Genomic DNA, 26,331 nt, shown 5'->3' on the forward strand with positions numbered 1-26,331 from the left:
CCAGCCCACCGCTCAGTAAGTGTATTGTTTGCTTGTTTTTACCATTTGTTCATGCTATGTATTTGCCCTATAGGGATAAGAATGTGAACAATTTTCATGATTGATAGTTAGATCATACATTAACCTCATTTACTTCGATTAAAGAAGAGGACAGTTGTATTTTTTCACATTTTATTTAATAATAAAGAATGGAACAATCAAAGTGTTCACCGGCAAAAGAGAAAAATCAAACATTCAGTCAGCATGAGAGTAAAATCATGGCAAACATTTAGTCTCTAAAGTACTATTTGTCATCAGCAGACAAGTTGGAGACTAGTAAGGGAGGGAGTGAAGGGCTATCTGTGAATGGTGTAGTGTGCGGTGCCAGTGACGTGTAACTGTGTGAGACGTGAGCGTTATGTGCTACCTAAAATGTCTATGTATGCAGAAAGACGTCAGCCTTATGGATGTTTTTGCATGAATTTGACATATACCATTTGACCTAAGATGGATCCCAGCTTAGTCCATTATGAACATCATTCTTAGAAAATGTTGGTTTGCATTCCTTGAGTAAGATTGGGCTTTTTTTTTTTTAGCTTAATTTAACTTTAGTTTGCACAGTGTCTTCTCTTTGATTTCTTTCCGAATACCGTTGCATAACCCATAGGTTTCCAGTTACCATTGTATGATCCATATGCTTCCAGTTACCATTTATATAACTCGAAGGCTTCCAGAAACCATTGTACAACCCACAAGCTTCCAGTTACTGTACCACTGTATGATCTATAGGCTTCCAATTACCATTGTATGACCAACAAGCTTTCATTTACTGTACCACTGTATGATCTATAGGCTTCCAATTACCATTGTATGACCCACAAGCTTTCAGTTACTGTACCACTGTATGATCTATAGGCTTCCAATTACCATTGTATGACCCACAAGCTTTCAGTTACTGTACCACTGTATGATCTATAGGCTTCCAATTACCATTGTATGACCCACAAGCTTTCAGTTACTGTACCACTGTATGATCTATAGGCTTCCAATTACCATTGTACAACCCACAAGCTTCCAGTTACTGTACCACTGTATGATCTATAGGCTTCCAATTACCATTGTATGACCAACAAGCTTTCAGTTACTGTACCACTGTATGATCTATAGGCTTCCAATTACCATTGTATGACCCACAAGCTTTCAGTTACTGTACCACTGTATGATCTATAGGCTTCCAATTACCATTGTATGACCCACAAGCTTTCAGTTACTGTTCCACTGTATGATCTATAGGCTTCCAATTACCATTGTACAACCCACAAGCTTTCAGTTACTGTACCACTGTATGATCTATAGGCTTCCAATTACCATTGTAGGACCCACAAGCTTCCAGTTACTGTACCACTGTATGATCTTTAGCGGGGATGCTCAACCTGCGGCCCTCCAGCTGTTGCAAAACTACAAATCCCAGCATGCCTGGACAGACTACAGCTATTAGGGCATGCTCGGAGTTGTGAAACAGCTGGAGGTCCGCAGGTTGAGCATCACTGATATATAGGCTTCTAATTACCATTGTATGATCCACAAGATTCCAGTTACCATTGTTTCACACATTCACCACTGTATGACCCATACACCTACAAATACCACTGTATGACCTACAGGCCTCCAATTACCATTGTGTGACACAATTGCCGTGGTATAACCTTTGGCCGCCAATCACTATTGTATCACCCATAGGCCTTCAGTCAACATAATGAGTCATAGTCCCCCAATCACCATTGTAAAGACCTGTTTCTCCAATAGTCATTGTATGACCCAGTTACCATTGTATAACCCATAGACCTGCAATCATCATTATATGTCCTATAGAACCCAAACACTACTATAGACCTCCAATCATTATTATATGTCCTATAGAACCCAAACACCACCATATAACCCATAGACCTCCAATCATCATCATTATATGTCCTATAGAACCCAAACACCACCATATAACCCATAGACCTCCAATCATCATTATATGTCCTATAGAACCCAAACACCACCATATAACCCATAGGCCTCCAATCACTACTGTATGATCTACAAAACTCTAATCACCATTGTAAGACCTCTAGGCCTCCAGTCACCATTCTATGACCCACAGTTACAAACTTTACACACAAGATGAATGCAGGATTTTTGTTGGCTGAAGCAATATGTATGAAATTATAGTCTACCAGTTCACTAAAAGCAAACGAGGTCATAGAGGCACAGAAATGTATTGGCATAGGTTATTTTAACAGTTCTCTACATATTTACATAGACAGACTACTTCCCATCAAAATGACAGATCAGATTCCCATTAAAACAGTAGCCAGGTTAGACCTTGTGCACCTTAAAATTTATATCCAGGCATATTTTTAAGAAAAAGTGGGCACAGATGACAGCTGTGAGATGCGGGCGCTATCAGAATGCACTCGGATTATTTTTTATTAGAGCCAACTGTGTTTTTGTCCTGTAGCAAAATTCCCCATCAGCCCCATTAGTTAGTGCTACCATCACGTCTGTAATCTTAACATGCTTTAAAGCTTAGGAATGGGTAACTTCTGAGGGAAAAACCTACACATACCATGACTCAAAATGATGTACTCAAGTGTGTGGAGAAGAATAGGAGGCCTTGTCCATGGTGGCAAATTAGCTGTCAATTTGTGACCAACTTGATTGCAGTGACGTCATATTATATTACTGCAAATATTTAGTAGCACATCCCCCTTCCACACCCAACTGGTGTGATATGTGGCATGTAATATACTGTAGTGTGAAACGTGCGTGTGTGTGCTACAGTGGTTTTATATTTCCATATATACTTATGATTAACATATCCTTTTAGTGTTACACATAGTGTCCATAACTGGGTGTAAATGTGCAGAGTAGTTCACTAAGGAAAATTCAAGCAGAATTCCTGACAGCGGTCTAGGTTAAGATAACGATTCCTCATATGGAAACAGATACATATAGTATATGTTCTATTTGTGCGATTTCTCGACACTCAAAGCTGACATTCAACAAATGTTCAAGAACATAGTAGGTGAAACTTTGCACATTGCTCTGAATCTGATTATTTTGACGGCCATTTTTTCCATTAATTGTATTTTGTAACTATATAATGCCAATTTCTCCAAGATTAGAAATAAATACCAGCTTTTTTTATTTATCCTCCTGGAAACAGGAGTGGCACCATTTATGGCAAAAAGTCAATCTAATTTCCAAATCCAGACAAACCCAACTTTATTTTTTGTAATGTTTTATAAATGATGTGGTCAATGATGTGCATCCTGCTAGTTTTCTCTAGGATAAAGTATAGTTAGATTGGTCAGAGTATTAGTTTTTTGTATTCCAAATCCTTAGGGATAGTTAATACAATTCTTGCTGTCTGCACTCACCACCAAGGGGAGCTTAGAAACCTGTTACATTTTGTATTGTATAGTATGCAATACGCTCCCAAGCTCCCCCTAGTGGACACTACAGCCAGTAGAACTTTAGCATTACGATGCAGTTTATTCAGGCAGTGTGAAGCTCTGAACTTGGTTTAGATATATTAAGAAATTTATCTGCAGAGAGTTGGATCTAAACACAAAATTTTTAAAGGTAAACGTTCATTTTAAGACTGTTTTCAAGTACTACAGTAAATTTGCTCCAACTTTTTACATTTTTATTTTCCAGAGGATAAGAAAGCTGTCTCGATGTATAGAATGTTTTTTTTTTTTTTTTTTTTTTTTACTCTGACCCCCTCCACTCCCCCCTAAAAAGGAAGGATTCTTTCTATTTATTACATTCACAAAAGCCCAAGTTTCTAGACTGCACCAATGCAAGGAAGTAACAAGCACTTGGTTTCAGGCCTTTTAACCACACATGAAGTCGCCACTTTTAGTGATCAGTGAAATCATAAACCAGCAACACAGCGTTTTATCATCTAGAATTACAACCACCACTGACATAAGAAATTTCCTGCTACTTCACGGAACTCAAGTATAAAAACATCCAAAAATATCTAGAGATTTACATTCCAAATATGCATTTGTGTATTCTTATTGCAAATGCAGAACATTATTTGTCCTCGTGTATGAAAGATTAGATTGCAGGTTTAGACTAGTTCAGTCATAGCCTCTCATCATGGCATGTATCTGTTATTTGATAAAGTGGAAAGAAATGTTAAAAAAAAGTAGTTTTTTTTTTTTCAATGTCAAAATGTCAATAGTTTTTCAGATATTGCTCCAGAAAAAAAAGAGTTTTTAATGACAGAGCTTTAAACTGACCTACAGGCAAAAATGATAAGGAGGATTATTATTATTTTTTAGGTTAAGTCTTAATGAAATGTAAAAGAAATTGATTTATATTCCAAAAATGAAAATATGATGCAGAAAAATATCCATTGGTTGTGTTTCCAAAAATGTTCGGAAATGGAAGCAAAGAGAGGCTCCACTTTTTAACAAACCAACCAGATAGCCTTGACAAAGATACAAGTATCTAACCAACCTAGAACTCAACACAATTGGTATGATTTTATATAGTCCATCTTGACCTAGACACAGTAAATATTGGTCAGATCTAGTCAACCTAGACACAATAGGTATGGTTAAATCTGGTCAACCTAAACCTCAACACAATTAGTATGATCTTAAGGAACTTGAGCTAGACACAATAGGTATGGTCATATCCATTCAATCTAGACACAATAAAGGTGGATTCACAGGAATGAACATTCCCGTGAATGCTGGTTCCCAACAATCTGCCTGTCTGAAGGTGCAGCATATCACCCAATAAACGAGTGAAATGCTCATTCATCGGGTGATCCTGTCATTCGTGCAGGCATTTAAATGATCTTTTGTGGGCAGCAGATCATGCTGGCTAAACAGCGATCTGCTGCCCAGAGACAGTGCACCTGTATGTGGATGAGAGATCGCAATAGCAACCACTCGTACTCTTTCTGTTAAAGTGATCACTGCATATAAAGGCAGCGCTTCACCTTTACTGAGTGAGCAGCCGACTGTTGGGAAGGAACGTCTCCTTCCCGCAATCGGTTTCTCGTCGGCACTTGTGAATCCACCTTAATTATGCTCATGTTTAGTTGATCTAGACCTTGCCACAATTTCTACGATCTTCTGAATCTTGACCTAGACACAATAGGTATGGTCATATCTATTTAACCTAGACACAATAGGTGTAGTGCTATCTAGTCAGCCCAGACCTAGACACAATAGGTGTGGTCATGTCTAGTTAACCTAGGCCTTGAGACAACTGTGTTGGTCTTATTGTTTCAGCTTTGAGTAAAGGGTGTATTAGACACCCCGATCACGCAGACGATTGTCGGGAGGGAAGTGTTCCCTCCCGGTAATCGCCTGCTCACTTGCTGAGGAGACCGATGTTATTACAGGCAGTAATCTCCTCAGCAACATAGGGAGGAGAGATCATGATGCCATCGCTCGTCCAAATGCTATAGAGTGGTTTCCCAGCGGTGGATCGTAATTAGACAGCACAATCTACCGCTGGCATGCTTAAAGATCTGGATTGCCAGATGAACGAGTGTTTGCTCGTTCATCGTGCAATCAGCGGCAGTATTACACTGCAAGATGATCACTAACGAGGGTTCATGTGAACGCTTGTTAGCGATCATCGGGCAGAAAATCTGCCTGTCTAATACACCCTTTAGACTCATTTCATATAACTTTACCTAGTTAACCTTAACCTAAACACAATTGGTATATTCTAACTTTGTCAACTTTGACCTAGACACAATTGGGATGGCCTTAGCCAGTCAACCTTAACCTGACCTTAATTGGTTTTGTCTTATTTAGGCAACCTAGACTCTACTGAGTTGTTTTTATCAAGTCAACCATAACTTGAACACAATTGTGATGGTCTTACAAAGTCAACCTTGACCTAGACAGAATTGGGATGGACTTTTCAGTAACCATACATAGTCATTCTTCAACTAAATCTGTAAAAAAAAAAAAAAAAAATCTTTACATTCTATCCTACTAACTGATACTTTATATAAGGCTACGTTCACAGTAACATTCTCAAATCCAGCAGGCTGCTTCGCCAGAGGCCGACATTTATGACAGCTGGCGTTTATGCCGGAACAGGCTGCCAAATTTCTTAACGCTAATTTGAACCTAGAGAAGGACACCTTGGTCCCAACCAAATCATTCACATGAATTTAAACAACCATAAAAATGAAAAAAAAAAATCAGTAAGCTTCCCTGCTGTGAAGTTACTCATTTAACTATGTCTGATTTGCTGTTGATGTGTATCCATTTATGATCTGTACAGTTATGTATGCACAGCAATACCAGTATACAGAAGCGTGCTTTGCTTAAACATAAATACAAGTAATTTCTAAATGAATTATAACCACTTTTTTGCCGTAGAGGCAGCGCAGTTAATTTGATTTTTTTTTTTTTAAAGTTTCTTTCGAGTTCTCTCGACATTGAGAAACAATTTATGGAATTTATGGGCACAGCTAAGCTGACTTCTGGGAGGCTTCTGTCTCTTGCTCGGACAGCTTCTCTTCTGACAGGACAGTCATCCATGGCGATACTGAGCGTGTGATGGTTTGTTTGGCCAGGTTGTAGTGGTTTATGACTGTGTAGAACTTCCCTTGAGCACTGGTGTCCTGTTCAGTGTAGTAGTTGTCAAGAGCCGCAGGGATGCATCGATTGTTCTGCAAATAGAAAAAGAAAAGAATCAGTGGTCTTCAAGAATCACTGTACTTTTGCACTATTTTTTATTTATTTAATTTAATAGAGAATGGTTTGAATAGCAAATTTGTAGATCATTTCATTTTAAACAAATATGCCTGGATCTACCTGAAAAAAGGGTGTTAAGTCATGGCCACTATGGGTCTCACTTCCACCTAATTTGCAGTCCACTGCCTGTTGTCACTAGTAACAGAAGACAGCAGAGAGGACGTGGGGGCGTGTTAGAGCTAGCTGAGATCCTGAGCCTGATAAAATACCTGCTTCTGAATTCACAGGAGCCTCCTGCCTTTTTGTAAATGTGACCTCTCCCTCAATATCTTTTCTGTGAGCTCTGGAGCTGAAAACATAGTGGGAAGTAAAGGAAAGGACGTCAGTTGTACAGTACTGGCAGATTCCACAGAAGGAAGATGTCTCCTGCTTTTGAGAGAGATACATCTAGCTGTACAGCCAAAACAAAATAATATGGCTACAAAAGACATTTACCTCTTTAGGACACATGACGTACTGGTACGTCATGTGTTGTTCCGATCACTGCCGCCCGGCCGGCGGTGATCAGAACAAGGTGCCTGCTCAAATCGTTGAGCAGGCACCTCGACTAAATGCGCGCCCATGTCCCCCCCCCATGTCGGCGATCGCAGCAAACCGCAGGTCAATTCAGACCTGCGGTTTGATACGCTTTCTGCAGTTTCTGATCGCCGCGGTCCCTGACAGCGGGGATCAGAAACTTTAATATGCCTAAAATATAGATTTTTCACCCCCCCCTGCACCCCTGAATGATTTTATGGCGGCGGGAGGTGCAGGGGGGAGGCGGTGCGGGAGGCGCCCGCCTCCTCTTGAATAATCATTGGTGGCCAGTGGTTATACCAGAGTGTCAGCACATTGTTAACACTCTGGTATAAACGGCTGACATCTGTGATGCGATGTCAGCCGTTTAACCCTTTCCATACCACGGTCCGTACGGAAGAGCAGAGGTTAACAGTCGGGAGCTCCCTCCCTCTCCCATCGAGGGGCTGCTGTGCCTTTGCAGCCCCCAGACAGGATGGTGTCACAGAGGGAGGGAGCCCCCCTCCTTACCCTTCCCCGTCTACGCAGTTGTGGCCACAACTGAGCAGACGGGGAAGGTTCCCATGGCAACAGGACGCCTTCTCAGGCATCCTGCTGTCCATGGTGCTGAACAGATCTGTGCTAAAGGCATAGATCTGTTCAGACAAAGTGTAAGTAAAATACAGTGCAGTACACTATATAGTGTACTGTACTGTATTATACAGACATCAGACCCACTGGATCTTCAAGAACCAAGTGGGTCTGGGTCAAAAAAATTAAAAAAGTGAACAAAAAACACTTATCACTGATTAAAAATGAAAAAAAATAAATTCCCTACACATGTTTGATATTACCGCGTCCGTAACGACCTGATCTATAAAACGATCATGTTACTTTACCCGAACTGTGAACGCCATAAAAATAAAAAACTGATGAAATAGAAATTTTGCCCACCTTACTTCCCAAAAAAGGTAATAAAAGTGATCAAAAAAGTCGCATGTACGCCAAAATAGTACCAATCAAACCGTCATCTCATCCCGCAAAAATCATACCCTACCCAAGATAATCGCCCAAAAACTGAAAAAACTATGGCTCTTAGACTATGGAAACACTAAAACATGATTTTTTTTTTTATCTCAAAAATGAAATCATTGTGTAAAACTTACATAAATAAAAAAAAAGTATACATATTAGGTATCGCCACGTCCTTATCGACCGGCTCTATAAAAATATCACATGACCTAACCCCTCAGGTCATCACCGTAAAAAATAAAAGCGGTGTAAAAAAAATACTTTTTGTCATCTTACGTCAGAAAAAGTGTAATAGCAAGCGATCAAAAAGTCATATGCACCCCAAAATAGTGCCAATCAAACAGTCATCTCATCCCACAAAAAATGAGACCCTATTTAAGATAATCGCCCAAAAACTGAAAAAAATATGGCTCTTAGACTATGGAGACACTAAAACATTTTTTTTGTTTCAAAAATGAAATCATTGTGTAAAACTTACATAAATAAAAAAAATGTATACATATTGGGTATCGCCGCGTCCATGACAACCTGCTCTTTAAAATTACCACATGATCTAACCTGTCAGATAAATATTGTAAATAACAAAAAAAAAGGTGCCAAAAAGGCTATTTCTTGTTACCTTGCCGCACAAAAAGTGTAATATAGAGCAACCAAAAATCATGTACCCTAAACTAGTACCAACAAAACTGCCACTCTATCCCGTAGTTTTTAAAATGGGGTCACTTTTTTGGAGTTTCTACTCTAGGGGTGCATCAGGGGGGCTTCAAATGGGACATGGTGTCAAAAAAAACAGTCCAGCAAAATCTGCCTTCCAAAAACCGTATGGCATTCCTTTCCTTCTGCGCCCTGCCGTGTGCCCGTACAGCAGTTTACGACCACATATGGGGTGTTTCTGTAGACTACAGAATCAGGGCCATAAATATTGAGTTTTGTTTGGCTGTTAACCCTTGCTTTTTAACTGGAAAAAAAAATATTAAAATGGAAAATCTGCTAAAAAAAAGTAAAATTTTGAAATTTTTCCATTAAATCTTGTGTGCAACACCTAAAGGGTTAACAAAGTTTGTAAAAATCAGTTTTTAATACCTTGAGTGTAGTTTAATACCTTGGGTGTAGTTTCTTAGATGGGGTCACTTTTATGGAGTTTCTACTCTAGTGGTGCATCAGGGGGACTTCAAATGGGACACGGTGTCAAAAAACCAGTCCAGCAAAATCTGGCTTCCAAAAACCATACGGCACACCTTTCACTCTACGCCCTACTGTGTGCCCGTACAGTAGTTTACGGCCACATATGGGGTGTTTCTGCAAACTATGGAATCGGGGCAATAAATATAGCATTTTGTTTGGCTGTTAACCCTTGCTTTGTTACAGGAAAAAAATGGATTAAAATGGAAAATTTGCCCAAAAAAATCTAAATTCAGAAATTTTATTACCATTTGCCATTAACTCTTGTGGAACACCTAAAGGGTTAACGACGTTTGTAAAATCAGTTTTGAATACCATAAGGAGTGTAGTTTCTAGAATGGGGTCATTTTTGGGTGGTTTCTATTGTGAGCCTTACAAAGTGACTTCAGACCTGAACTGGTCCCTAAAAAGTGGGTTTTTGAAAATTTCTGAAAAATGTCAAGATTTGCTTCTAAACTTCTAAGCCTTGTAACATCCCCCAAAAATAAAATATCATTCCCAAATTGATCCAAACATGAAGTAGACATATGGGGAATGTAAAGTAATAACTATTTTTGTAGGTACTACTATGTATTATAGAAGTAGAGAAATTGAAACTTTTTGCATTTTTTAAAAAATTTTTGGTAAATTTTGTATTTTTTTATAAATAAAAAAGATTTTTTTTTTAACTTCATTTTACCAGTGTCATGAAGTGCAATATGTGATGAAAAAACAATCTCAGAATGGCCTGGATAAGGCAAAGCGTTTTAAAGTTATCACCACTTAAAGTGACACTGGTCAGATTTGCAAAAAATGGCCAAGTCCTTAAGGTGAAATAAGGCTGTGTCCCTAAGGGGTTTAGAAACCAATTCCTTCACAGTTATAAATATACAAAGAAGCACAGCCATTATGCAATTTTTTTTTTTTTTATAACTCTGGTACCTTTTTTTTTAAGTCTACAAAGGTCTTGTTCAACACCTCTCCTTACCTTTTCTATTTGCCTACATAAACCTATAATAAAAAAAATCTGAAATCTTTTAGGTGGAGGGAAGAAAAAAAAAAATAAACTAAAATAATATGGTTGCATAAGTGTGCACACCCTCTTATAACTGGGGATGTAGCTGTGTTCAGAATTAAGCCATCACATTCAGAATCCTGTTAAATAGGAGCCAGCATACACCTGCCATCATTTAAAGTGCCTCTGATTAACCCCAAATAAAGTTTAGCTGCTCTAGTTGGTCTTTCCTGAAATTTTCTTAGTCGCATCCCACAGCAAAAGCCATGGTCCACAGAGAGCTTCCAGAGCATCACAGGGATCTCATTGTTAAAAGGTATCAGTCAGGAGAAGGGTACAACAGAATTTCCAAGACATTAGATATACCATGGAACACAGTGAAGACAGTCATCATCAAGTGGAGAAAATATGGCACAACAGTGACATCACCAAGAACTGGACATCCCTCTAAAATTGATGAAAAGACGAGGAGAAAACTGGTCTGGGAAGCTACCAAGGGGCCTACAGCAAAATTAAAGGAGCTGCAGGAATATCTGGCAAGTACTGACTGCGTGGTGCATGTGACAACAAGCTCCCGTATTCTTCATATGTCTGGGCTATAGGGTAGAGTGGCAAGATGAAAGCCTTTTTTTTTTTTTTTTTTTTTTTTTTTAATGAAGAAAAACATCCAAGCCAAAAACAAAAACACACCTGAAGTCTCCCAAAAGCATGTGGGAGAAGGTGTTATGGTCTTCCAAAAGATATGTTTGGCGCAAAAACTACACTGCCCATCACCAAAAGAACACCATACCCACAGTGAAGCATGGTGGGGGCAGCATCATGCCAAGGGACGGTTTTTCTTCATCTGGAACTGGGGCCTTAGTTAAGCTAGAGGGAATTATGAACAGTTCCAAATACCAGTCAATATTGGCACAAAACCTTCAGGCTTCTGCTAGAAAGCTGAACATGAAGAGGAACTTCATCTTTCAGCATGACAACGACCCAAAGCATACATCCAGATCAACAAAGGAATGGCTTCACCAGAAGAAGATTAAAGTTTTGTAATGGCCCAGCCAAAGCCCAGACCTGAATCTGATTGACAATCTGTGGGGTGATCTGAAGAGGGCCGTGCCCAGGAGATGCCCTCGCAATCTGACAGATTTGGAGTGTTTTTGCAAAGAAGAGTGGGCAAAGCTTGCCAAGTCAAAATGTGCCATGCTGATAGACTCATACCCAAAAATACTGAGTGCTGTAATAAAATCAAAAGGTGCTTCAACAAAGTATTAGTTTAAGGGTGTGCACACTTATGCAACCGCATTATTTTATTTTTATATGTTTTCTTCAGTTTGTTTTTCAATTGAGTGGCACAGTTTATAGGGCACATTAACGGTGGAAAAAGTTCTGAAATGATTTATCTTTGTCTCATTTTTTTTACAGCACAGAAACCTGACATTTTAACAGGGGTGTGTAGACTTTTTATATCCACTGTAAATATATTAAGACCTTATTCACACAGTCAGTGTTTTTCACTTAGTGTTCGTTATCCAGGAGCAGGACCAATACACAGAACTGCTCCAAATCTTTAAATTATACTTTATCTTGGTGGAGGGTGATGCAAAACACTGATGTCTGAATTAGGCCAAAGGGGCCACAGATGACGTGGAAAAGAACAAAAAGGGTGAATACATTTTTGTTTCCTCTTGTTTCTAGAAAATGAGTGCGGCCAGCTGCTGTTTCTTTCTTTTCTTCATTATTGAATACAAATCTCCTACTTATATTGCTGTCATCTGTGACTGTTTTTGTTTCCTTTATTGAATTGAAATTTGTATTTGTTTCTTGCTTTTTGACTGAACCAGTAATTAATGAGGCAAAAATCTCAGCAGATTCATTGTTTCTGTAGGTTTATAAAGAAGGCCTAGCTGTGATGGCTAACCTCCGGCACTCCAGATGTGGTAAAACTACAACTCCCAAAATGCACACTTGCTTGGCTGTTCTCAAAACCCCACAGAAATTAATGGAGCATGCTTGGGGTTGTAGTTTCACCACAGCTCGAGTGCCGGAGGTTAGTCATCACTGGCCTAGGCCAACAGGCATTTGTTCCTGTGGTTTTTAACATTATATCGGTTCTGGTATCACCTTTCATAGCAAAAACTAATTGGTCAGGTACAGATACTACTTGGAAGGATGCGTTATCTCAAAACCATGCTAAACTGTCTTATCTACCACTAAGCGGAACCTGCTGCGTACAGTTTGTACATTTAATGCAATACTAATGCAGTATGCAGTAAGCTCCCCCTAGTGGTGGCTGCAGGCAGGCAGGATTTTGGCTGTTTATTATGTCTATACAGGGGATTTGGATCTCTGTAATGAAAAAATAGATCTCTAGCCAAATTAATTTGCACAAAATGTTGGACCTGAAAATGAAGTAATATTACATAATGGACATTTAAATCTACTTTCAAAAATAGGAAGAATTAAAACAAATTTCCTGTTTTACTAATTTGTGTAATGATAAAAATATATAAAAGATGATGTTGTTGTGGCTAAAATAGGGGGTATCAGACGCTCCACACATGGTTAACCTTGTACTATAAAAGTAAGTTTAATTAGAACAGAATGTACTGAGGCGCACTTAAAATATCTGAACTAATTAGTTTCCTACATGGAGCGGCCGCGGTCTAATGCTTTGCTGTCTGCTCAGGAGGTTTGTTGTAGTCTGATATGGAGGCAGTGGACTAGCTGCTGCGTAATCCCTGGGCTGCAGCTATGGAAGAGTAATCATGAGTGATCACTACTTACTTCATGCTGTGTGCAGGCTGGCATGTATAGGGCAATGTGTCGCCAGAGATAGTTAGCAAGTTGCAGTCACCGGCTAATTATTTATTTGTGTTTTAGGGTGCCAGGATGTCTTATGCATATTACACAAGTGTCATGTCATAGAATGAGCTGGTATCGCATTCAGATGTAAAAATGAACAGACACCAGTATAGATATATAAGTATAATAGAAGAATAACTCATTTATCAATAATAGTTGTACCAAAAGTAAGAAGAAGTAATCACACATCTAATCCATGATGGGGCGAGTCATCTTCTTTAGAAGAGGCAATTGTTTGGCCCCATAATGCCTTGGTATTGCACCACCTACCCCAAAATATATTGCTTTATCACAGTGTACATCAACTGCTATAAGCATCTGAGGGTCAGTATGCTGAAAGACGTGCAAGACTATGAATGAATGATGAGGCACTTTCTCTATATTCAGTCTGCACAGTGCTTATGATACCATGTGCAATGCACATGGTAAGCGACCAGTTTCATCGATTAGTTGTCCATTATGAGAACTGACAACTCGGACAACTTCACTGTTGGTCAAGTGTTCCTAATAAGACCAACATCTGTATCCAGAAAGCATGCAAGTCTAAGTATGCAGGCAATGGAAATGAATATGAGTTTTGTTGTGACCTCATATTCTGAAGGATGAATGTTAGGCTCCAAAATAGGCTTGAATCCCACTGGGGGTGTAGGAAAACCCCCCAAAAATCCTACCTCCTCCTTGTGGCATACAATCCTATACCGAGCTGTACTATTGCCCTCTCAATAAGGCCTCATGCACACGACCGTATGTATTTTGCGGTCCGCAAAAAATACAGATGACATCCGTGTGGATTATGTATTTTGCAGAACGGAAAAGCTGGCCCCCTAAGGCCTCTTGCACACGAACGTTTTTTTTTTACGTTACGTTTTTTTTTTTTCATTTCAATGGATCCGCAAAAAAAAAAAAACTGACTGTACTCCGTATGCCTTCCATTTCTGTATTTTCGTTCCGTTCAAAGATAGAACATGTCCTATTGTCCGCATAACGGAAAAGGATAGTACTATTCTATCAGGGCCAGCTGTTCCGTTCCGCAAAAAACGGAATGCACACGGATGTCATCCGTATTTTTTGCGGAACCGTTTTTTGCGGACCGCAAAATACTGAAAAAGCCATACGGTTGTGTGCAAGAGGCATTATACAACAGTCCTATCCTTGTCCGTAATGCGGACAATAATAGGACATGTTCTATTTTTTTGTGCAACAGAAACGGAATGCAGGTAAAGTACCTTCTGTTTTTTTTTGGGGGGGACCTTTTTAAAATGAATAGTTTCGTATACGGTCCGCAAAAAAGAACGGAAACAGAATGAAAATAAGTTTGTGTGCATGAGGCCTAAGGCTTTAAATCAGGGGCGTAGCTATAGGGGGTGCAGAGGTAGCAGTTGCTACCGAGCCCAGGAGCCTAAGAAACACCGGTATTATAGAAAGTGTTTGCAGGTCAAGTTACACATCTGTCTGGAGGAAAGGGGTTAGGTCAAGAATTTGGCATGGGGGGAGGGGGGTCCAAGCTGAACTCTTGCACCAGGGCCCATGAGCCTCTAGCTACACCCCTGCTTTAAATGCAAAGGTTTGGTCCATAAAGTACTCTTCCTCCAGTACATCCTTATGTCAAACTGAGAATTACATTTCCTGCTGCAACAGCCAAGATGAGAAGGCTTTTCGCACCGCCTGCATTGCTTTCTGATGCTAACCGTGCACATACCACATCCTATGGCGGCAGCTCCCTGGGTTCCAACAGCTCGGACCCGCCAGCGTCTCTCTCTTTCTACTCAATGGGTCTGGCCACTGGAATAGCTCTGTGTGACCTGCTCTTTGACGGCATTCCTTGCCTTCATGCAGGCTGTAGAGCGCTCCCTCCGCCTCCTGAAGGACCAGCGCACACACCCTAATCTGCGCCAGCCAATGCCTGTCACCTTGGGATACTTAAAGGGCATCTGCCAGCAGATTTGTACCTGTGAAACTGGCTGACCTGTTGCATGTGCGATTGGCAGCTGAAGGCGGATTGTGTGGCCATTTTCCACGATTTGTGCGACTGTGTGAACATAGCCTTAGAAGAAACTTTGTGCAGGTCCCTCGATTTTCTGCTCACCTGCTGCAAAGACTTAGGAGAAGACTATGGTTGGTAAAGAGAAAATCAATCAAGAGAATTGGTGCAGCACAAGAGGAAACCAAGTGACCCTACAATATGAGAGGTTATAGTTTACTAAACCAGTCAGACTTGTATATCCCCCGCGGCTGGCCCCAGCCCGTTTACTGGAATATCTGTGATTTTCCGATCAGCTGGTCCAGTTAGGTGACAACCACTTCAGTATTTCTGAACGTCTGGTTTAATCTCTTTGTCCCGGAGGCTGATAAGCCGTAGTGTAATATTTTTTTGGCATGTCCTATAAAAGCAATTGCTATCAGTTACTTCTAGTGTCCTCGATAACAAGCCGCACACATATGCTTCATTACCTCGAGAAATGTGATTAATCGGGCCGCACACTGTGAGGACGGCTCTGCTGACGCTGATTGATTGAGGTGGTAAGAAGCATTTAAAGTTGGAAATATCAGATGCTGCCAGGCAACCCAGCCAGTCATACGGCACGGCAGTCACTTCATCAATTATACTGTACGCCCGCCGCCCTTACCCCCAATTCTACATTCTACATTCCACAGATATGAGACCCCCCTCCTGCAGCCAGTCTAATGTACTGCTGCCTAACCGACCAATGTATACCATATATTCTAATCATGCCACTCACATGGCAGTTGCTTCAATGCATGTAGGGTTGTGGTCCTGGTCAAGACAATCTCCTAAACTCCAAACTGGATGTCAGAATGGGAAAGAAAGGTGGGCTACAACAGCAGAAGACCCCACCGGGTACCACTCATCTCCACTACAAATAGGAAAAAGAGGCGACAATTTGCACGAGCTCACCAAAATTAGACTGTTGAAGACTAGAAAAATGTTGCCTGGTCTGATGAGTCTCGATTTCTGTTGAGACATTCAAATGGTAGAGTCCGAATTTGGCGTAAGCAGAATGAGAACATGTATCCATCATGCCTTGTTACCACTGTGCAGGCTGATGTGGTGGTATAATGGTGTGGGGGATGTTTTCTGAGCACACTTTAGGCCCCTTAGTGCCAATTGGCCATCGTTTAAATGCCACTGGCTACCTGAGCATTGTTTCTGACCATGTCCATCCCTTCATGACCACCATGTACCCATCCTCTGATGGCTTCTTCCAGCAGGATAATGCACCATGTCACAAAGCTCGAATCATTTCAAATTGGTTTCTTGAACATGACAATGAGTTCACTGTACTAAAATGGCCCCACAGTCACCAGATCTCAACCCAATAGAGCATCTTTGGGATGTGGTGGAACGGGAGCTTCGTGCCCTGGATGTGCATCCCTCAAATCTCCATCAACTGCAAGATGCTATCCTATCAATATGGGCCAACATTTCCAAAGAATGCTATCAGCACCTTGTTGAATCAATGCCACGTAGAATTAAGGCAGTTCTGAAGGCAAAAGGGGGTCCAACACCGTATTAGTATGGTGGTCCTAATAATTCTTTAGGTGAGTGTATGTGGGGTTGTCTAGACAATGCAGGGCCCTTATGTTATGAGTAATACTTTTAGAGCTATCTATATTTGCTTTAATGTCCTATACAAATTTTAAAAAGACCGTCTAAAAAAAAAAATGGGCCCCTGACGGAGCTATTTTCACTTTTCGCTCCCTACCTTCCCTGAGCCATAATTTTTTTTATTTTCCATTTACATAGCCGTATGAGGGCTTGGTTTTTGCAGAACAAATTGTACTTTCTAATGGCACCGATTTAATATTGCATAGGATGTAGTGGGAAGCTGAACGTTCACTATGTGGTAAAACGAACTTGTGTTCTTCTTTCTCCAGGACAGTATGATTACAGCGATATTACATATGAATAGTTTTTCTTGCATTTTAATACTGAAAAAAATAAAAACTTTTGAAACTTGAAAACTTTCTTTTCATCGCCATATTCTAACTCCCATAACTTTTTTTTTTATATGTCTACGAAGCTGTGTGAAGTTTCATGTTTTGTGGGACAATCCATAGTTTTTATTTAATACCATTTTGGGGCTTGTAGGACTTTTTTATCATTTTTATTAAATGTTTTTGGGAGGTAAACTGCTGGGGGGAAAAAAATGGCAAATCAATATTTATTTTCTGTTACGCCATTAGTACGGGCGTTTTCACACACGGTGTTGCCCATGATGGTAATTTTTTATTGTTTATTTATTTAGATTTTGGGGAAAGGAAGGGTGATTTGGATTGTTATATTTTTTATTTTTGTATATATATTTTTTAAAACTTTTTTTTTAAGGATTTTTGTTTTTTTTTAGGTCCCCAAGTGGACCCCAACATGCAATCATCAGATTGCAATTTATATAGAGTAATAGAATTTTCTCCCTTATCCTGAAATTACTATATTACAACTCAGTGCTGCCACCTGCTGGCCTGAATTGTAATATACAAGTAATGAGCCTAGAAGCCTAGTACAGGCTCTGGGTCATTACTTACTTACAAGGAACGCCTCCCCCTGATCTCTGCCCGTTTTGAAGCGCACACATCCGGGCTTTAGGCTTCACATTTGAGGGATCTGAGGGGTTAAGGGTCTGTCATCAGCATTACTGCCGATCGCAGACATTAGCCACTGGTGTCAGCTGTGTGATACAGCAGTCACCCAGTTGCTTTGGTGCTCGCTCTGCTCTGGAGAGGATGCCATCTTTAAAGACCCAACATCTGCTGTACATATAAGCCAGATTTTAGGTGTTTAAGGGGGTTGCTCAGGATTAGTGAAACAGCACCACATCTGTCTATAGGTCGTATGTGATATTGCTTTCTCTTCTATATATTGTTGGATACTGAGAAAAGGCACAGGAACCCCGTATAACTGTTTTTTTATCCACTATATGTGAGGAACATTTTTACAAAATGTATGCCATCGCTCCAGGTTCATCTGAACTCTGAAACAGTGAAGTAGATAGGGTACTTTCAAACTTGCGTTGTGAAGATCCGGCAGGCAGTTCCATCGCCGGATCGTGTGCAAACGGATAGCATTTGTAGACAGATCCGGATGCGGATCCGTCTGACAAATGCATTGAAACACCGGATCCGTCTCTCCGGTGTCATCCGGGAAAACGCATCCGGTATTTATTTATCCGGGTGACATATGTTGGACCCCAGCTGTTCTGATATTAATGACATATCCTGAGGATAAAACCCCTGCACAACCCAATTAAGACTATATGTGCACCCTTTAGGCAGTGTTTGGATGTCGTGTATCATAATATATTGAGAAATTGCCTTGATCGTCAGTGTTAATCTTATATATTGAATATAATCACGTAAAAATTATTCGCTGATTTCCAGAAAAGCTGAGTAAGGCCTAGCCGATTTCTCACATGTATTGGGAATCGGTATGATTCTGCAGTTGCCATTGCATGGGATATGAAGCCCTCTGTATACAGTTAGTAATTGTGGATTACATCATATGGGGACATGAGTGGCCTCTCATGGGAAGAATTCATTAGTTGGATATTTCCTGATCCTATTATTCTACCCTGAGATCCTTCGCAGTTGCGGACCTCTCTGAAGATTTATACTGCACAGGATTACCAATGTCCAGGAAATTAGATTACAGAGACTTCTCTTTAGGGGTGTAACAGCTGCATCCGGGACCAAAAGACCACCGGTCACACTATAGGGTTGAGTGAATCGGGTTCAGATTGCTGTACCCGAACCTGATTCTTTTAAAAACTATGTTAAGAATATGGGCTCCGTCCTACTGTAAAATGTATGGCCTCTGCTGAGGTCTTTCCAAAGTTTCGGCAAATATCGCGAGACTAAGGCCTCATGCACACGACCGTTGTTGTGTTCCGTTCCGTAAAATGGGGTTCCGTGATTAGTTTCCGTTTTTGTTTCCGTGTGTCTTCCTTTATTTTTGGAGGACCCCCAGACATAAAGGAAAGTAAAAAAAAGTCTAAGACAGGTTTGCCATGCAAATGATAGGAAAAAAACGGACGCGGACGACAATCTTGTGTGCCTCCGCTTTTTTTAGCGGTCCCATTGACTTGAATGGGTCCACGAACCGTTTTTCTGCCTTAGGCCTCATGCACACGACCGTTTTATTCAGTGTCCGTTGTGCCGTTTTTTGTGATTTTCTGCGGACCCATTGACTTTCAATGGGTCCGTTGAAAACGCGGCTAATGCACCGTCTGCCATCCACGTCTGTGATCCGTGGTTCCAGTCCCTCAAAAAAATATAACCTGTCCTATTATTTTCGTGGAAAACGGTACACGGACCCATTCAAGTCAATGGGACCGCAAAAAAACGCGGAGGCACACAAGATTGTCGTCTGCATCCGCGTCTGTTTTTTCTCCTATCATTTGCATGGCAAACCTGTCTTAGACTTTTTTTACTTTCCGTGTGTCTTCCTTTATTTTTGGAGGACCACCAGACACAAAGTAAACGGAACCCCATTTTGCGGAACGGAACACAACAACGGTCGTGTGCATGAGGCCTTACTTTGTCTCGCCTCTATTACTTGTCAGTTTTGTTTATTCACATGAATGACCGTATCAAAATACAAAGCCGAACCTGCCATGATTGTATGCTTATTAGGCCACATGCACACAACCATACTTTTCATCTGTGTGCTATCCATAATTGTTGCAGATAGCCCACTGACCCATTCATCTCTATGGGGCCACATCTACATTCATATTTTTATGGGTCCGTGTGGCTGTTCCACAAATTATAGAACATGTTTTACTCTGGCCCTCGTGCAGACCGGAATAGTTATTTCTATTGATGGGAGTGAAGAAAAATGCAGAGTGCACAGGAAGGTATCTGTATTTTGCGGATCCGTGTTTTGCGGACTGGAGTACAGATATGGCCATGTGCATGAGGCCTAAGGGTGTTGGATAAGTACAGCCTAAGGGCTCATGCACACGACCGTTGTAGTTTTGCGGTCCGTTTTTAAGGGTTCCGTTGTTCTGTAGCCGAGGTTTTTTTTTTTCTGTTTTGTGGCCGCATCCATTCCATTATGCCACAAAACATATCCGTATGTGATCCATTTTTTGCGGATCGCAAATGGAAACATGAAGTTTGTTATTATTACTGTAATTTACCGTAATGTTTGCAAACGGTAAACACATGGGCAAAGTGGGCATAGATTTGTAGACAATAATAAGACATGCGCTACTTTTTTGCAGAACGTCCAAGCGGGCATATGGAAATGGCATGCAAACTGAGTCATTTCCGTTATTGGTTCCGCATACGGTCTGCAAAAAATACAGAATGGACACGAAAAGAAAATATGTTCATGTGCATGAGCCCTAATAGTCAGCCTGTCAGTGTTAAAGTGATCAGCTATTACGCATTGGTATACAAGGTATAGCTATGCATTATGAAAGCAATCAAAAACTAATAAATGTTAACAAAGTGTATAAAAAAAACTAAACAAAAAAAAGCACATGTTTTATGGTTTAGCTGTGTAATAAAGATAGAACGACATATAAAGAGGTTGTGCAACTTTTATTCAGACCCCACAGAGTGGCCTGACCCGTGGTTGTGATCATACTTATCTGGTCGCTGCCGCTGGGTTCCGACTCCAATGCTCCACAGTTGGCTGCAGCAATCTCGTGTCCCCCTTCAACAGGATTTTTATGCGAGCACACCCGGGAACTGCAGAGTCGGTGGTGGAACGATGGCGCCAGAACCCAGCGGCAGGGACCAGATAAGTATGATCACTAACCGCGGGTCAGGCCACTCTGTGAAGTTTGAAAAAGGTTGTGCAACCCCTTTAAACCGCCCATTTTACACGTAAAAAAAAAGCACAAAATAACGTAACTGCTTTCTTTCCCCATTTCTCTTCCTCCCCAAAAATAAATGCATGTTAATCAATAAGTCTCATGTACCTTAAGTGGTGTAAATGAAATCTACATCTTGTCTCAAAAATAAACTAAACCTCATACGGCTATGGAAAAATACAAGTTATGGCTCTAAGAATGCGGTGACACAAATACAAAAAAAAATAAAAATTCCTGTGGCCACTAATGCTAAAGTAGTCCTGGTACTTCAAAGGGTTTTCCAGTCAGTAGATATTGATAACCTAGCCTCAGGATAAGGTCCTAAATATCAGATTGGAATGGGCTCTTTCACACTTGCGTTCTTGTCTTCCGGCATAGAGTTCCGTCGTCGGGGCTCTATGCCGGAAGAATCCTGATCAGTTTTATCCTAATGCATTCTGAATGGAGTGAAATCCGTTCAGGATGCATCAGGATGTCTTCAGTTCCGGAACGGAACGTTTTTTGGCCAGAGAAAATACTGCAGCATGCTGCGCTTTTTGCTCCGGCCAAAAATCCTGAACACTTGCCGCAAGGCCGGATCCGGAATTAAGGCCCATTGAAAGGCATTGATCCGGATCCGGCCTTAAGCTAAACGTCGTTTCGGCGCATTGCCGGATCCGACGTTTAGCTTATTCTGAATGGTTACCGTGGCTGCCGGGACGCTAAAGTCCTGGCAGCCATGGTAAAGTGTAGTGGGGAGCGGGGGAGCAGTATACTTACCATCCGTGCGGCTCCCGGGGCGCTCCAGAGTGACGTCAGGGCGCCCCACGTGCATGGATGACGTGATCACATGGCACGTCATCCATGCGCATGGGGCGCTCTGATGTGACTCTGGAACGCCCCGGGAGCCGCACGGACTGTAAGTATACCGCTCCCCCTATGGCAACCAGGACTTTAATAGCGTCCTGGCTGCCATAGTAACACTGAAAGCATTTTGAAGACGGATCCGTCTTCAAATGCTTTCAGTACACTTGCGTTTTTCCGGATCCGGCGTGTAATTCCGGCAAGTGGAGTACACGACGGATCTGGACAACGCAAGTGTGAAAGAGGCCTTAGTCCTTCATTTGACACCTCCAACCGCCGACACACAAAACAAGCAGTGGAAGGAGCCTGAAGAAGAAGGCGCTGTCCACGGTTTAGTGGCCATGCTGGGGTACTGCTGCTCAGCTCCCTGTCACCTGCACCCATCCTGAGCATAGGTTATAAATAATCTATAGACTGGAAAACCCCTTTAAGGTGTTACGTTACGCCTCTATATGACTAGAAGATGTGTGTTGCCTACAACGAGCATTGCAATATGAATATTGGGAATTGTGAGGTGCTATTGTTCTTCTACGTCATCCTTCATGTATCTGCTCTACAGAAGGAATCCCCCCACATCCAGGACTATAGCTACTAATAAATAGATCTGTGTTTGGATGATGCAATGGCTTCCTGTGATCTCTGCGCTTTCATCATCTCTCTGCAGCTCTGATCCTCCGTCCTGTCGCTCAGAACCGCAAACCTAAGTCTGCTGGAGCTGCACATCGAAACTCTTGGGACCTAATTACTGAAGAGGCAACAATTGTCAGCCCGTGAGCAGAATATTTTACCAGCCGAATTCTTCAGATTTCTGCAGTCAAATATATTCCACTTTACAGGGTTTTTTTTTTTTTTTTTGTCTACATGAGACGTGCTAAATATTTTTTGGCAAAAACAAGAGACGTTGTCGCAGTTAATCAGCTGCTGACTTGTGGATGGACACCATGCTTGTGATGAAATGTCTGCCTTATTCTAATCGCATACGTTTTCTTCACTCATTGAACACTGATAGGATTATCATGAGCGCTGAGGGCAGTGTGACGGGGCCGCGCTGTCTGCAATGCCACACTGCAGATTAAACTGAGTGGCACACGCGTTGCATCCTGATGCAACATCTGCAGTGCTCGCTCTCATGTAACATAATCAGGGACAACAGCTGCGCTCTACTCAACAGAGGTCTCTAGATTTCATGCTTTAAAGGGGTTCTCTGGGTTTTACCAATTATTAAGCCTCAATGTTCTTTTACTAAAGTCTGCGTAGGTTTTGAAGGAGCTGAAGGACACAAGATAACAAATAACAGACCAATTGCTCTATGGACTTATTAGGGGGGGCTCAGTGGTTAGCACTGGCGCCTAGTGTTTGCGGTACTAAGCGTAGCCGCTTTACAATGGACGGCGCTGTGCTCGGTGAGGACGGAGAAGTTCACAGCACTCATTAGAGTGCCGGTGCCTTCTCAAATAGGTGATTCTCGGGGGTCCCAGGGGTTAGACTGCCACCGATCATATACTGATGACCTATCAACAGGGTAGGCAGAGATGGCGTCATAACCCGGCAAACCTGGGCAAGTGCCAGGGCCCAATGCTCCTGGGGGGCCCACTGAGCTGCTATGAGCACTTCTATCAATACAGATGGAAGCTCTCATTGCTGTCATTTCACTTGCACTGGAGCAGAAGTGTGAACACAGGTTGTCGGTGAGTCTGCACTGTGACTGTCCCTTCTCTGTGGGACAGGGGGGGGGGGCTCTTCGATCTGCTGCTGGATGCTGCTTCATTCTATTTAGTTGTTTTACTGTTTCATTAAGCAGTTTGCCTCCATGACACCTGTCCCCCCCCCCCCCTCTTATATCTCATCCTCATGGGGCCCCTGCTGTCTCCTTTCCTCCCTCATGTATCCAGAGCTCCTGTTCCACCCTCCTATCTCCTATTGCTGCCCTGCACAGACCTCCTGCCACTACTTCTTGTATGAATCCCCCTCAGAGCCCCTTCCACCCCTCCTGTCCATCCAGGGCCCTGGTCACCTGTCTCACTCCTCTGCCTCTCATAGTGGCATCTGAACCGCCTTCACCAAAAGGACCTTCTAATGTCACAGGGTCATGTGACTGCGCCCCTCACTCCGTACTGTGCCCCTTTATACCCTGTATTGTGCCCTCTTACCACACCCTGTACAGTGCCCATAGTCATTCCCTGTACTGTGTCCTCTTATACCCTTTTATCTGGTCACTGTATGGTGGTTTTATCATTGTATGGAGGTGTTATCACTATATGGCAGTGGTATCCAATAACTGCATGGCCATAACTGTATCCCATTCCATGCCCATGCCACTTTTTTTAGACCTGGCATGAGCGGGAAAATATGCAGATTGCAGTGCTAAGGACCTCTGCACCACAATCTGTGTCAGAAATACGCCTAATATAGATGTATTTCTATATAATAAATGACCCCCTAATTGTATTATTATTCGGGGGTAGGGCTAATATCTATATTATATAGACTTTAGTGTATTATACTGTGCCCTGTATTTCCCAATAGATAAATGATCCTTGGGAAACACAGTCCTCATTCCTGACCACCAGGACCAGTTAGCGCTCTGTCAGTACATGGCGGCCTCCCGTCTCCGCCACGCTGCTCCGCTGTGTACTGGGGCTTATGCTGACACTAAGGCTGGGTTTATATCCCATTTGTGCCATCCATTTAATGCATACCAAAAATGTATACGTTAACAACTGATGCCATACAGTGGCGTCCGTTCACCATACAGTTCCATTGTAAACAAACATATACGTTAACGTATGCATTTTTTACTTGACTCTGCAGGATACAAAAGCGTGGAGTGCTGCACATTTGTATACATCAAACCGATAGGAAAAATGTGATGTGCTTACTAAAATTACAAAAATTTTCTATGGGGCCCAGTCAGTTCTAGCTACATCACTGCACATCTCCTTCTCTCCTCCAGGCCTGGCCCAGCGGTGATGTCATGACGTGTGTCTCACTGCTGCAGCGGGCCGGAGGAGAGAAGGAGCGCAGAGAGCTGCGGTTAGTGAATGAGATGACCGCTGGCTCCCCTGCGCCCCAGAAATGATAGGTATCTGAGGGGGCCACTGGGGGTCATTACACTGTGAGGGCCCCTTACACAATATAAGTGGCCCACATTTAGTATAATGATCCCCATTGACCCTCCATTTAGTATAATGACCACCAGAGCCCCCATTCATTATAATGACCCCCAGTGCCCCTTCCATACAGTATAACCCCCAATGTGGGGGCGACTGGGGATCATTTTTCTCAATGGAGGGCCACTGTGGGGTCATTATACTGTGAGGGCCGTTTACATAGTATAATGACCCCCAGTGCTCCCCATTTAGTATAATGATCCTCAATGACCCTCCATTCAGTATAATGACCCCCAGAGCCCCCATTCAATATAATGACCCCCCAGTGACCACCATACAGTATAATGACCCCCAGTGCCCCCTCCATACAGTATTCCCCCAGTGTGGGGGCTACTGGGGGTCATTATTTTGAATGGGGGGCGACTGGGGGTTATTATTCTGAATGGAGGGCCTCTGTGGGGTCATTATACTGTGTGAAGGGCCACTAGTGGTCATTATACTGTACAGGGCCCACTGGGGGGGTCATTTCACCGTGTGGGAGCCACAGGGGGACATGTAAATGTAAAAAAATGCCTCAAGGGGGCCCACTGGGATTTATCGCTCAAGGGCCCACATGAACCTGGAGCTGGTCCTGAGGGTAGGTCATGAATATTAAAATCATAGAAAACCCTTTTAATTGACTTCCAAGTAAATTGTGTAAGGGATGGTGGACCTAGATAATGAGCCCATTGGGGACTGATGTGAAAGGTGAAAATCTATGGAATAATAAATAAGCAGCCATTCCCATACTAGATATCAATGGTCTAGAGCTGTGATGACCAACCTGTGGCTCTCCAGCTATTGTAAAACTACAACTCTCAAGATGTACACTTGCTTAGCTGTTCTCAGAACTACATGGAAATGAATGGAGCATGCTGGGAATTGTAGTTTCACCACAGCTGGAGTGCCGGAGTTTAGCCATCACTAGAATCTAGTGCCATGGAAATCAACAGAATAAGGTCTTATGCTCACAACCATGATCGCATAGGAAACACAGTCCGTGCATTGGCCGCATGTTCTGGGCTGAAGGTGGCATCACTATTGCTGTTGTTGCACCCAAGCTCCGCTCCTTTCTGTGGCCTTCCTCTCTGGCTGCTTTGATTATCAAGGCTAGGCAGTGGGAAAGCAGCAAGGAAAGGGCTGGCCACAGAAAGGAGCAGAGCTTG

At 42.1% G+C, this 26,331-nt stretch overlaps 1 protein-coding gene across 2 annotated transcripts in view; it reads right to left on the reverse strand.

Annotated features, from left to right (window-relative positions):
• Positions 1 to 216: 216 nt before the first annotated feature.
• NSG1 (neuronal vesicle trafficking associated 1) overlaps positions 217 to 26,331 on the reverse strand; it is a 76,783-nt gene continuing 50,668 nt past the window's right edge. The window contains exons 5-6 of one of the 2 annotated variants that reach the window (XR_006390231.1): positions 1,990 to 6,691; positions 217 to 1,929 (exon numbers count right to left, since the gene is read on the reverse strand). Coding sequence is in view for 1 of the 2 variants with exons in the window: in XM_044296311.1 (XP_044152246.1) it covers positions 6,491 to 6,691 (201 nt within the window). In the remaining variant the exon portion in view is untranslated. Of the gene's footprint in view, positions 6,692 to 26,331 lie in introns of both variants that reach the window. The other variant, XM_044296311.1, reaches the window with a different exon arrangement.

The sequence above is a fragment of the Bufo gargarizans genome, chromosome 1 (assembly GCF_014858855.1).
Source record: "Bufo gargarizans isolate SCDJY-AF-19 chromosome 1, ASM1485885v1, whole genome shotgun sequence".
Taxonomy (NCBI): Eukaryota; Metazoa; Chordata; class Amphibia; order Anura; family Bufonidae; genus Bufo; species Bufo gargarizans.